Below are 14,012 nucleotides of genomic sequence, written 5' to 3'. Positions count from 1 at the left end.
AATGCGATATCGACCGAATAGGATACTTGATTGAATTTCCTAAACACTCTTGATAAGCAATTTATGAACTATCAAAGCAAAATTTCCGTGTTCACCAAATATATGTAGTAATGAATTCGGCCTAGGAGGCTAGGAGCAACTAGTAGACATCTTATATTTTCATAGAAATTAGCCTTCATCTATCCAAGGGAAATTCTTGTTCATCACTACTAAAGGTGATATTACTATATTAGTTATATGTCCACTTTCCTTTTCGACGTTCTTATGCTCCTAACTTATCAGTTCAATAAATTAAAGAATAAAATAGAGTTCCTTAGAGCTAACGCCTATCTTTTTGTTTTCGTACGAAGTAATGTTTATCTTTTTCTATCTTTCACTAATGCCATTATATAATTTTATGTTAAGTTTTCACCGTCCTAATATGAGATAATCCACTATGGCTCACTCTATGTTTGAATATCTCTGAGGAGCCAGAAAAGCTAGCTAGCTCTATGCCAAGCCTAACTTCTAAGTGAAGCTACTCTCAACCAACTAGCACTTATGCAGATATCTAACATTGTCAGAGGATAGGGGCAGTTAACTTCTTGATCTCTATTATTAACTTCTAATTGTGATTCAACCGCTATGCTTTCTTGATCTATAATTTCCTTGACTCTCGAGTCTTGACCTATGACTAGCTCCACTTTTTCGGTGCCTGAATTTTTCATTCGCGTGCTACCCTCAACCCATTTTACAGAATGCTTGCACTAAGTTAACAGCTTAACTTAAAGGGTGATAACTACCAAGCCACTGAATCTTGGTAAAAAAAGTTTAACAATGACGTGACTCACACTCTTTTGATTCATTTGAATATGGATTGCACCAAGGGTGTCAATTATTCTTTCTGGATATGGGATATTTGGCAGAGAAAATAAAATGAACAAGTTGATAACGCTTTCCATAAACATTGGTAATTAAAGTGATCAATGCAGCTTCCTCTTTTTGTTTTTTTGTACCAGACCAACTAGACTTTGTACTAACATTAGTCATAAAGCATATTAACCGAGGAAAACAAAATTAGTTCATTTAAAAAAAGTCATAAAGCATAATATCTCATTGAACATTGTATCGCCTAATCATTCTTAGCCAAAATAATTTGTGCTTGCCAGGTGTGTGACAATTATACAAGACAAGCAATGGAAATACTACCTCCAAAGCGAAGAGATTCGATCCGATTAAATATTAACTCATACTTCCTAATTATGGATTTCTAATAAGTAAATTTGGCTCTCATCATTCGAGGAATAATTTTTAAGGAAAATAATGCATATTTAAAAATAAAAACATTTTATAAACAAATTATGTAAAGAAAATTAAAAATAAATAAAAAATAATATTATAAATATGATATAAAAAAATTCCAAGTGTTATATAACTCTTTCCTTCATTATTTATAACATAAACATAGTTGGCCTTCAAACAGATAGGTGAATTTCCTTGGTTGTTAATATGTTAAATGATGAGCACAGAGTGATCCCTTTCGTAACATAAACATTATTGAAATCTCACCAGCAACACACAAGTGGTTTCATGTCCATAATAATAATAATAACCACAAAACACGAAGTAGGAGTGAAAATAAAAAGCACATAATGGAAAATCCAATCATGAAATTAAAGTAGCTAAAAACTATAGTCCTCAATATTAGGTCGTCATTGTGATTGTACAGTGACATTTGGATTTAGGAATTAGGACATGGCCACACCCATTCTATATAACGTTCCCTCCCTTGGCCACCACCCTCGCTCACATTTATTATTTCCGTCTTTGCCCCAAATGTCTTCAACCTTCTCACCCCTCCTCAATCTCATTGCAGTCTTCCTCCTCCTCTTCTTGGTCCGGCACACGTGCGAGGCACGTGACCCGTTCGCGTGCGACCCGAAAAATGGCGCCACGGAGAACATGCCGTTTTGCAAGGCTTCACTGGCGATACCAGAGAGGGTGAAGGATCTGGTTGGAAGGTTGACGCTGCAAGAGAAGGTTAGGCTTCTGGTGAACAATGCCGCGGCGGTTCCAAGGCTTGGGATGAAAGGGTACGAGTGGTGGTCGGAGGCACTCCACGGAGTTTCAAATGTGGGTCCCGGAGTTAAGTTTAATGCACAGTTTCCCGGTGCTACTAGCTTCCCTCAAGTCATCACCACCGCTGCTTCCTTCAATGCTTCTCTCTGGGAGGCAATCGGACAGGTCACTTTTTCTTTTCACCATCGACTTTTTTATTTGTTACAAATGACAAAATTCATTATATTTTACTGTCTAATTTTTTTTTTATATTATCTTTTAATTATATATGATAATTTTATTAAAATTTATATTATTAAAAATGAATTTTAATTAATTGATAATATAAAAAATGAATGAATAATGTATGTGCTTAGACCGTGTGAATAATTTTATATATTATCATCTAATCAATACATATAATAATACTATTGGCTTTACAATAATCCGTTTAAAACTCACTAGTGTATTCAATGAAAAAAAAATCTTATCTTATCAGATAATATGAAAATACTTTTTTCCTATAATTTTCTTTTATTATTTGAATGATCAGAGGTTAACCATGGAATTATACTAATCAAATTTTAAGTGGACAAAAACTGTGGAAATAGAAAAGTGTATATAATGTGTCTTAAGTTTTATTTATGTTTATGAAATAAGGTCGACAATATAAACTGCATTAAGATCATTTTTAGATGTTATCTGACTTATCTTCCTAGTTAAAGTGCTTAACTTTTGCTTTGCTCTCTTTTTGTCACGGTTTGTTTTTTATTTTTGCTGAGATTCGGTCAAGTTGTGTTGCCATCATCATGGTACCTTTACTTTCTGCTGTGTGGCCTGGGCGCGCGGAATACTTAATATCCAGCTACCATATACACGAGAAATATCCCACAATTAATTTATATTCACTTATGGATAAATTAATGATTTATTATTATACAAGGTGCAAATATTAAATATATTTTATGAAGCATTTTAAATACTTTAAAAGGAAGCATTAAATCATTTTATATTTTAATATAGTAGATTTTTTTTTCTTCTAAAATTAGCATTAACACTTTTATCGTGTCGATTTCTATAATGTAATTTATCAAGATTAAAGCTTAATTTTGATTAAAAAATAATATTACAAATTACAAATATCTAATTAAAGATTAGACTTATACGTGATCCTCTTATAAAATACTAAAAAGACGAGGGAGGGAGGAATTTGAAAGTCTCAAGTAGTAGTATTTAAGTGTAAGATAACATTATTGATTACCCCTTCCATTGAAGCAAGGGTAAGAGTTTTATTTTAGAGTAGGAGTATATGTGATGTGGGGGGCACACTCGTGGTTGCAGCCTTTGCGCTTACAGTTATGGAACACCGTGCCTTGTGCACGGCTAGGTAGCCTTTCATTTAATCATGTTGCTTGACATTTCTTGCTCTCGGACTAGAGGTGGGAACTTGGAAGAATCTTTGCAAAATACTGTACTACATTTTTTTTTTTTTTGTTCACAGTTTAAAAAACATTTTTGAGTATTTGAATGCAATTTAGGAGCTAATTTAGCTTCACAACATATTTGGTTATCTTTAAAAATATATTTACATATTACAATTTTACTCAAAAATTTAATTTTTGTTATGTCAAACAAAATTTTAGCTGAAAAGTTAACTACAAGGTTGAAGTTGAAACTTTTAAACTAATTTATTAATTTATGATTATGTTTCACAACATAGTTTAACTAACATTTAACTTTTTTTATTAGATAAAAAATTTGTTTAATTATTTGATAAACTCATTTTAATATTTTTTTTAGTAACTTTTAGTATTTGTTGAAATGTCACTTCAAGTAGTTTTTTTTTAAAATTAGTTTTTAGTTTTTAGATTTTCTTTTACTTTTATCTCCAATATAATTATTAATGTTCCTTGTTAGTTTTTTAAAAAATAAATCACGATTTAATTATTTTTTTGTCATTTTACATTTTTCTATTATTTTAATAATTAGTTTTACCAAACACATAATTTAAGAAGTTAATTTTTTAACTTTCAGTTATCCATTTGTTTTCTAACTAATTTTGACAAATATAACCTATAAATGTTTGGTAAAATTAACCATTGAAGTAACTAAAAAATTTAAAATGACATGTTTAAAAGGGATAATAAAAAAATTTAATAATATTTTAAGGAAACAAATGAATAAAATATTAAAATTAGAAGTTAGAAGATAACACTTTTAAAAAATGTTATTTCTAATAGTATTTTAAAAATCATGGAACCTACTTAAAAAAATTTATTTATTGAATTGTAAAATAAATTTTTCAACTAATAAAAAAAAGTAAAAACTAACTGAAATGATTTACCAAATATAACGTTTATAAAAATAACACTTAGGTTACTTTTACAAAATTAATTTGCAAGCTTAAGTTTAATATTTAAAAAACTTAAATTTACAAATTTTAACCTAAATATATGGTAAGATTTCTCACAGGTTGTTTTAATGATTTTCATAAGAATTGAATACTTTGATTAATTTAACTAGTGATGTTAAATTTATTAATAATTTATAGAAAAATAATAATATTATCTTTAAAACTATTGTTATTGTATTCTCTTACATTTTGTCTAAGTAGTAATACATAATCTACTTTTCTTAAAAATAAAAAATACTTAATCTACTTAGGTTATGATTGGTTCATTTATTTTCCTTTTAATATTGTTTCGCTCATCAGTGATTGGTTGGGTTCGCTTCAACTTGCATCATACAGTATCATTGTCTGTGGGGACCAGTTCAGTGCGCCCTTTACTAAGCTACTTGCAGATAATGCCAGTCCCAATTTTCCAAATATGAGAATCAACTAGAAAATAATAATAAAAAATACTAGTACTTGGCTCATGTCTTGTGAAGTAAAGAGTTGCGAACTCTATCGGATCTTCATTTTTTGTTTTGTTTTCAAGTGAACTAAATAAGAAATAAAAAGAAAGAGTTTTTTTTATCAAAATTATAAAAAAACCTATTTTGTACATCCTAATAAAATAATTCGTTTTTATTTTGTCAACCAATATTCTATACCTATAAGGTAGTATTGGCTACTAGTTAGAATTTACCTATTTAATTTTTTCGGACATTAATAGGGGGGTTAATGAGCAGGTAGTGTCGGATGAGGCAAGGGCCATGTACAACGGTGGAACAGCAGGGCTCACGTATTGGAGCCCAAACGTGAACATTTTCAGGGACCCAAGGTGGGGCCGTGGACAGGAAACTCCCGGTGAGGACCCAGTGTTAGCCGGTACATATGCTGCTAGTTACGTCAGGGGACTACAGGGAACGGACGGTAACCGGTTGAAGGTTGCTGCTTGTTGCAAACACTTCACGGCTTATGACCTCGATAATTGGAATGGCATGGATCGATTCCACTTCAATGCACAAGTAAGTTTTATTTTACAATATTAAATTATTCTAGTATTTTAATTTTTTGTTTTTAAAATTTAATTAAAATAATAATAGTACATGTTACCGCTTCTTAAAATATCCAAGTTACTACCACTGGTTATTATTTATATATGAAACAAAAATAGGGTTTTTTTCTTCTAATGGAGTATAATTGTTTAACAAATATAACCATATTTCTATACATATTAATCGTTAATTTTTTATTCTTAATTTATTGCAAAATAACGAGACACTTTTTATTTTTCATACAAGTGAATGTATTTCTTATGTTAATGCACGTGACTGTAATTGTTGTATGTTTGTGAGCATTGGTGAATTATTGAATATTTAAAATTGAATTTTACACACCAAAAACAAAATGAAATTTAATATTACCGGGAAATTAAAAATATTAATTCTTAATGGTACCATTCATTCACAAATCATATCCCCTGCCTGTAAAAATTTCTCAAGCTTAGCATATTTGGTGTAGTTCAAGATCATCTATAGGTCCTCTTGTTAATTCCTTTTTCTTACAGTTTTGTGTCTTTGGATTCTTTTATTTTAGAAGATAAGGAATAACATTACTTAGATGACATTCTTTTATGTTAGAAGATAAGGAATAACATTACTTAGATGATTGGAGGTCAGCTAATGCTGTTTTTCTTTCTTTCTACTCGATCTTGCTTATCAACTTAATTTACAACTTACAAATGATAACTTGATTCACGTGACTCAATTCTTGTCACATCAAATTTTGCATAGTCTGGAAAGCAAAATTTTGCAGGTTTAATTAAATGTGTTACAACGAAATATACATACTTTTAAATTAATTATAGCCATATAGTGCCATATGTATTTCTAGTTATCTATATTGAACGCTGCACGTTACTTTAAATACTTCATTTTATTCTCTGTCTCAAAATTTAGGTTTTCTCTTGTTTCTTTTCACTTATCTTCGCCTATTTTCAAATTCTTATTTATGATTTTCTATAATGGTGAATTTGTTTTTCATTTATTTTCTCCTTGTGGCATCTCTAATTATGTTTTCTTCTTTTTTTATGTTTCACTGCTATTAATTTTCAAAAAGCAAACAAATCCATTAAAAGATCTAAGGCCTACAAATTCTACATAGAACTACATTATAATACCTATAGTTGTGTTTTATAACATTCTTTTTCTAATTTTTATTTTTAGAAATTTTATGGCAATAAAAATTATATTATAGGTACCTTGTCTGGTAATTTATTGAATTTTTCATGTTCTGTATGAGAGTCATATCTTTGCTTGCTAGATGTGTCAAATGAAGTGACTATGAAGTTAATGTGCAGGTGAGTAAGCAGGACATAGAGGAAACATTCGACGTGCCATTCAGGATGTGTGTGAGCGAAGGGAAAGTAGCCAGTGTCATGTGTTCTTACAATCAAGTCAATGGGGTCCCTACCTGTGCCGACCCCAACCTCCTCAAGAAAACAGTTCGTGGCCTGTGGCAACTTGATGGGTAATACTAGTAAATTAATGCTCATTGGATACCACTTTCTGTTTGAACTTTGAAGTAATCACCTCATCAGAACTACTGTAAAAGACAATCAAATCTTTTTGCTTTTCTGTGGTTAGGTACATAGTATCAGACTGTGATTCTGTTGGGGTGTTTTATGATAACCAACATTACACACCAACGCCAGAAGAAGCTGCTGCTGATGCCATTAAAGCAGGCTAGTTAACTAATTAATTTAGTTGATTCCTTCACCATTAGTTATTAGATCAAAATCAAAAAAGAGAAATTGGTGACCAATTAATGTGTTGTGAGGACAAAATGAGATAATTTTTCTTTTTTGACCATGTGACAGGTTTGGATTTAGACTGTGGGCCTTTCCTAGCTGTGCACACGCAGAATGCGGTCGAAAAAGGGTTGCTTAGCGAAGCTGATGTGAACGGTGCTTTGGTGAATACACTGACGGTCCAAATGAGGTTAGGCATGTTTGATGGAGAGCCATCGGCCCATGCATATGGCAAATTGGGCCCAAAAGATGTGTGCAAACCGGCCCATCAAGAACTCGCCCTTGAAGCTGCCAGACAAGGAATTGTGCTTCTTAAGAACACTGGTCCTGTTTTGCCACTCTCCCCACAGCGTCACCATACCGTGGCTGTCATTGGACCCAATTCTAAAGCCACCGTTACAATGATTGGAAATTATGCTGGTAAGTGCATGATATCCCCAAGTCTAAATAAATAAATTTGCCTAAAACAGCTTTAATTGTCTTCTTACCTGCCTAAATAGGTGTTGCATGTGGATACACCAATCCCTTACAAGGGATAGGAAGATATGCCAAGACTATTCATCAGTTGGGCTGTGAAAATGTAGCTTGTAAAAATGACAAGTTGTTTGGGTCTGCTATAAACGCGGCCCGTCAAGCAGATGCAACGGTTTTGGTGATGGGCCTGGACCAGTCCATTGAAGCTGAAACGGTGGACAGGACTGGCTTGCTTTTGCCTGGTCGTCAACAAGACCTTGTTTCAAAAGTGGCAGCTGCCTCAAAGGGACCAACTATTTTGGTCATAATGTCTGGTGGTTCTGTGGATATAACTTTTGCAAAGAATAACCCTCGAATTGTGGGCATCCTGTGGGCTGGTTATCCAGGCCAAGCTGGTGGTGCTGCCATTGCAGATATCCTGTTTGGAACAACTAACCCAGGTCTGTCTCTTTATCGTTAAAAAAAGTCTCAAATGTCTTAGAGTGGAGTGTTAGTACACATTCCCTAACCTTCTTTTTCTACTACACATTTTATTACTATTAGGATAAAATTGACATGGAATCCATACAAATTTGTGAATTCTAATAAACTATAGCCAATAATAAAATATATTCAAAAGAGTGTGTGACAGATATTTAAGTTTTATAATTTATAGGAAAGAAATAGTAAGTCTTAGTTAGGTGTCATATAGAGTTTAGTAATGATCATCTATAATGGTATCGGATTATCCAATAATTTCTTGTGTTATAAAATTATTTGAAATGGAATTGAATGCAAATCAAATTTAATGTATGTTTACCAAAAATTGTTGACACAAATGGTTTAGCACTTGAGTTTTTTAACCAAGGTGTGAGGTAAAACATGAAATGATAATTGGAGATATCACTTTACCCAAAAATAGGAATAAGATGGGAGGGAGATTACACATACTGGTTATATAATAAATAAATAAAAATATTGTATGTTTTACCATCAGGGGGCAAGCTGCCGGTGACATGGTACCCACAAGAATACCTAACAAAGTTGCCAATGACAAACATGGCAATGCGAGGAAGCAAATCAGCAGGGTACCCAGGAAGAACGTATCGGTTCTACAATGGTCCAGTGGTGTATCCATTTGGACACGGCTTGACATACACACACTTTGTTCATACATTAGCGAGTGCTCCCACAGTGGTGTCAGTTCCCTTGAATGGTCACCGCCGTGCCAATGTCACCAATATTTCAAACAGGGCAATTAGAGTGACACATGCACGGTGTGACAAACTCTCCATCAGCCTCGAAGTAGACATTAAAAATGTGGGGTCCAGAGATGGCACGCACACGTTGCTAGTTTTCTCTGCTCCTCCTGCAGGTTTTGGCCATTGGGCACTAGAGAAGCAACTTGTGGCCTTTGAGAAAATCCATGTTCCTGCGAAGGGTCTACAGAGAGTTGGAGTCAATATTCACGTGTGCAAGCTTTTAAGTGTGGTGGATAAGTCTGGGATTAGGAGAATCCCGTTGGGGGAACACAGTTTTAACATTGGCGATGTTAAACACTCCGTGTCACTTCAGGCTGCAGCACTTGGGATTATCAAGTCCTGAAAATTTTAGGCTAAGGTGGAGAATATCTATGGCACGTGCATAATATATATTAGTATGTGAAAAGTTTTAGCTTTCAACAACAAAGGTTGCTTCTAAGGGATATTCAAAGGCAAACTGTTGATATACTTGGATACTTGTATTGAAGACAAAACGTGCTAGATTAATTCATCTATCACAGTCAAATTACACAATAGGATTGATTTGATTTTGGAGAGGAGATTAAGGAAATGTATTGTTTTCTCTTCTCCTATATCTTTCTACTTTTAGGACTTTTATTTTATTGTTAGTGTCTTATCAATAGGATTGGTAATAAGATAGTTTTCTCATTGTAATTGTAATTGTAACTTCCCCCCTTATCTTTCTTACGATATTGTTAATAAGATTGGGTTCACATCTATTACCATCATGCGCATGTGAGATACAAATTCTCTGCTTAAGAACGACACTGGTTGCTACCATTTTCTCTGTACTTCTTTTCGGCTTTCTTCCATTTCAGCATGAGTCTGGACCTCCAACGGTACTGCAAGAATAACTTAATGGTTCTTTCTTCCTCTCCCTACTTATCGTGCAGTTAAAAATTATTTCGTAGTCTGGAATCATCAAGGATCCATAGTCTTAGTTGGTCATTATGTGACATGCATTTAAAATTTTCAATCTATGACAGAATTAATAAACTCAATTAGTGTCATTTGAAGATTCCACCAAAAAAATGTTATTTGCAATTAATTGAGACTATTAAGAAAATAAATAATGTGGTGTGTGTGGGGGGATGCAGTGCTTTTGTAATTAGCGAATGCTAACAAGAACAGTTAAGGATTTGTGTCCTTAATTGTTCGTGTTGTATTTCCTCTCTCATGGTTGCTCATAAAATTCCGACTGGTCTTGTTTTAGTTTGGGCTAGTGGGTTTGTTTAATTCTTGACTGAACCTGTTGTAGTCTGGGCTTTTATAACATAACCCTGAACCTAATTTTAAAATACTTTATTTTTATTTATTTTTAAAACCTAACATAAATCGAAAGTTAATAATTAATTTGTCCAAGATACTAAAATTTATTTAAAAGGTTGATATCTTTCAACAAATATTCTTCCTTGCACACAAACTTGGGAATCAAGGTAATTTGTCTCATGAACACCATGTTGGTTGCCTTGTGTACTTTGGTTAATGCAAATAGCATACAACAATTAAAAAAAGATTAAACATGCGTTTTGTTTTTATAAATGAAAATAATTTTATTTAAATTGAAAATTTGTAAAAAATATGAAGTTTTTAAAATCTAAAATATATTAAAATAATAAATAATAAAGTTGTAAAAGGAGGTTAGAATATATTTCTTTATGTTTCTTAATTTTACGAAATAATCGATGGAAAAAAAATGATCCTTATAATGCAGTGCAAGAAATCATAAACATGTACAGTTAGGGAGAAATATTATAATATTGGCTCAATTTAATACATTAAAGTGTAATAATGCATCAAAATACATTAAATTGAAATAGATAAGACGGGCATGTGGGGGCATTATTTAAACATATATAATGCTAGTCTCGTACAGTTAAATTCATATCAGCTTATATTACTTTCAATAAAAAACTATTAAACTTGTTTAGTCAATACTTTACCTATATTTAAGTACTTAATACCTATAGTTATTTACAATTATTGTCATAAATATCTTCTTACTAAATCTAGTGATTAAATACGAGTAAATTGTTAGTTGCGCAAGTGTCTTTTACAGCTGATTGAAGATGATGAGATAAACTGGTGTACATATGTCTAATTAAGGAGTATGGAAATAGTATTATTGAATTATTTACACGAATTATTCCAAATTAAGAAGGAATAAACAGAATGGAGAAGATAGTGTCAAAGACTTGCTATCTTTTTTATGCGACTGAGATTCAAGAGACTTGCCAAGAAGGCAAAATCATGTGCAACAATAATGTTCCAATTGATGAGCGAAGCTGGCATGTATGTCGGGGCAATAAAACATAGCCAACAAAAAAACAAAGAAAATAAAAACAAAAGGCGGCTTTGAGAACTGGAAATGGCTTTGATGTTGACACAGTTAGATAGCATATGATGCATCGACAAGAATGGTTTGGTTGATGGGCTCTCATAAACCAACCATAGCAAAGCATCAATGTCCCAATGCTTCAATTCTTGGAATCACAGATTCCGCACTACAAGGACTCCAGTACTGTTCAAGAGCTGCAGAAATAGTGAAAATCAAATATATATATATATATATATATATATATATATATATATAAGTGAGATTCTCATTAAATACTACTAGTATATGATTATATATAGCAGGCCAGTACATGGTTTGGTTACAAGATAAACACAATAATGTATTGGGTTTTCAACTGATAAATGAACTTGCACGTTTGAGTTGCTGCCGATTGAAGTTTCTGCAATGACTGACCTCTATCGATCTTTTACTTCTTTATTGAAAATATAGTACTTAATAATAGAATAAATAATATATGTTTTGATAGTGTAAAAAAATACATATTATTATCCAATTAAGAATTGGTATATATGATAAATTTATTAAAGTTATATTAATGGTTTATTAATTAAAAATGTAAAAACTTGTACCATAAATATTTTTACACTGTTAGAGATTTTAATTTTTATACATCATCAATATAAAAAAAAATTACATCATTAATTAACTAATTAAAAATCATAGTATGATTTAATGATATAATCACTGTTAAAATTAATGACTAAACTTACATGCCAACTTGTGAATGAATTACAGTTAAAAAATCTGTTACGTTATCATGGCATAAACATTATTTTCTCATATTCTTAAAGTTTATTTATCAATTTAATAATTATAGGATAAGGTAAGTAAAGTTGTTGCAAGAGAAAAATATTCTCATCTGATTTCACCGGTTGGAGCAAGTGCATGGATATGGAGGATTGGCAAACGGAATGTTTACTTAATTAATGTAATGTATATAAGACTGAAACTGATGCTTGACTTTGAATTGAAGTTTCTCTTTTTCAACATCCCAATAGTAGTGGCAATGGCTTTAAGAGGGAATATGTTTCTTTCCCGTAAGCAAAAGGAATAAACAGAAAAGAGGGCAGAGCAAGCAAACTACCAAGCTTTCTTTTTCCGATCCGTGCCACAATTATCAATTATTCAAAGTGCAAACCTTTAGTAAAGGCTGATTTAATCGGATAGGTTCGGGAAAAAATGTGAAAAATAAGAAATAGAAAGAAAATTCAGTGTAGAGTACAAGTGGCACAGCATTACAAATCTTCACAACTACTTTTGCCCTCTATGATTTCAATTATTGGGAGATACGGATAAGGGATAACTCTCTTTCCTTTCCTTTCCTTCCCCACTGTATCCCAAAGGAGAGGAGGGGCTGTGTACTTGCGTTGTTTAAGTTGGACAAGAGCATAGAAGAGAAAGAAAAAATAAAGTTCCTAATTATATAGTTTGTTGGTAATAATGTTAAAGTAGGTCGAGTTTGATTGTTGATTTTATCAGCTCGATATAAAATAGAATAACTAATTTAAATCCTTCTAATTCATTCTTGTGTAAATCTTCCTATTATTTTTTATGTTAAGTATCAGATACCTTTTATATTTTATCATAAAAGGTAATCGATGAAAGAAGTATGAAGATATAATGTTACTCTATAAAATATGGGTTAGAGTAATAAAATTTACAATATGTTTGGCGGCATAGAAATTGAAGCTAGAGTAGAAGAGGTAGATTGAATAAATACAGAACGAGATTAGAATCTTTATACCTTTGATATCAACAAAATAAATGGAAAGAAAAAAAATGGGGGTCCCATGCTTTTTTATTTTTCGCAAAACTAGCAAGATTTTCAATCGTACTTGTGTTGGTAGCGTAAAATAATTTATTGTTTTTAAGCATAATCTATTTTCTTTAGAAATAAATTGATTTCCACGGTAGCCCTCACAAGCCCTCTACTAACCCCCAGCTTGGTTTAGAACCTACTATATTATACGTTGAGAACTTTTCCCTCTTTTAGACCAAATCAGTTATACTTTTAATACTTTGATTTTATGTTATTTTCCGTGTGAATGATTGATGATATACATTTTATTTTAGTTAATATCTATCTCATTAGGATTTTGATATTGGTTATATCATTATTAATTATAACAAGTTTTTAATGAGAATGTACGAAATTTAAATAATACCAAATCTTCTAGAAGGAATTTAGTCACAAATTTGCAGTCGCTAAAACAGTCTCTACAATTAACAAACGTTTAGGAATTGATATGATGGTCCCGAATTTTAGCGATTGAATAATTAGATTGGTAATTTAATTGGTATTATAATTTTCTAACTGAATTAGTGACATAATATTTTGTATTTCAAGTAAGTTGGTCTCTAAATTTGCAATTGTATTCTTTTTTCTATTATAAGCTATAAAGGCAAATTTAGTTACTGATTTATTTGGTGGCTTAATTTATCAACATTAGTTAATAATTTGTGATCAATTATTTTGGTCACTAAATAGAGCTTTTTCTGTAATGAGAGTTTAGGCTTTACAAAAAATAAAAACAAGAAAAAAGGATACACTATAGGTTTTACAGACATGTGAGATGAAAAAGAGGGAGAGAGATGCTTTAGGAAAAATGGTAATGATAGACAAATATATATATATATATATATTGAGGAGTGCAAGTGACAATGTTAGAGCCAACATAGTTGAGA

General features: G+C 31.7%; 1 protein-coding gene across 1 annotated transcript; it reads left to right on the top strand.

Moving 5' to 3' along the window:
- The first annotated feature begins 1,511 nt into the window (after positions 1–1,511).
- LOC114407415 (probable beta-D-xylosidase 2) lies at positions 1,512–9,696 on the top strand. The gene is made up of 7 exons (XM_028370498.1): positions 1,512–2,223; positions 5,170–5,448; positions 6,783–6,952; positions 7,069–7,166; positions 7,302–7,652; positions 7,733–8,146; positions 8,683–9,696. Exons 1-7 carry the CDS (start codon positions 1,735–1,737, stop codon positions 9,288–9,290), a joined length of 2,409 nt encoding a protein of 802 aa, XP_028226299.1. The 5' UTR covers positions 1,512–1,734; the 3' UTR covers positions 9,291–9,696.
- Positions 9,697–14,012: the final 4,316 nt, after the last annotated feature.

The sequence above is a fragment of the Glycine soja genome, chromosome 3, assembly GCF_004193775.1.
Source record: "Glycine soja cultivar W05 chromosome 3, ASM419377v2, whole genome shotgun sequence".
NCBI lineage: Eukaryota > Viridiplantae > Streptophyta > Magnoliopsida > Fabales > Fabaceae > Glycine > Glycine soja.
Note: the sequence above shows the minus strand (reverse complement) of the source record. Positions and strands in the feature narration are given on the sequence as shown.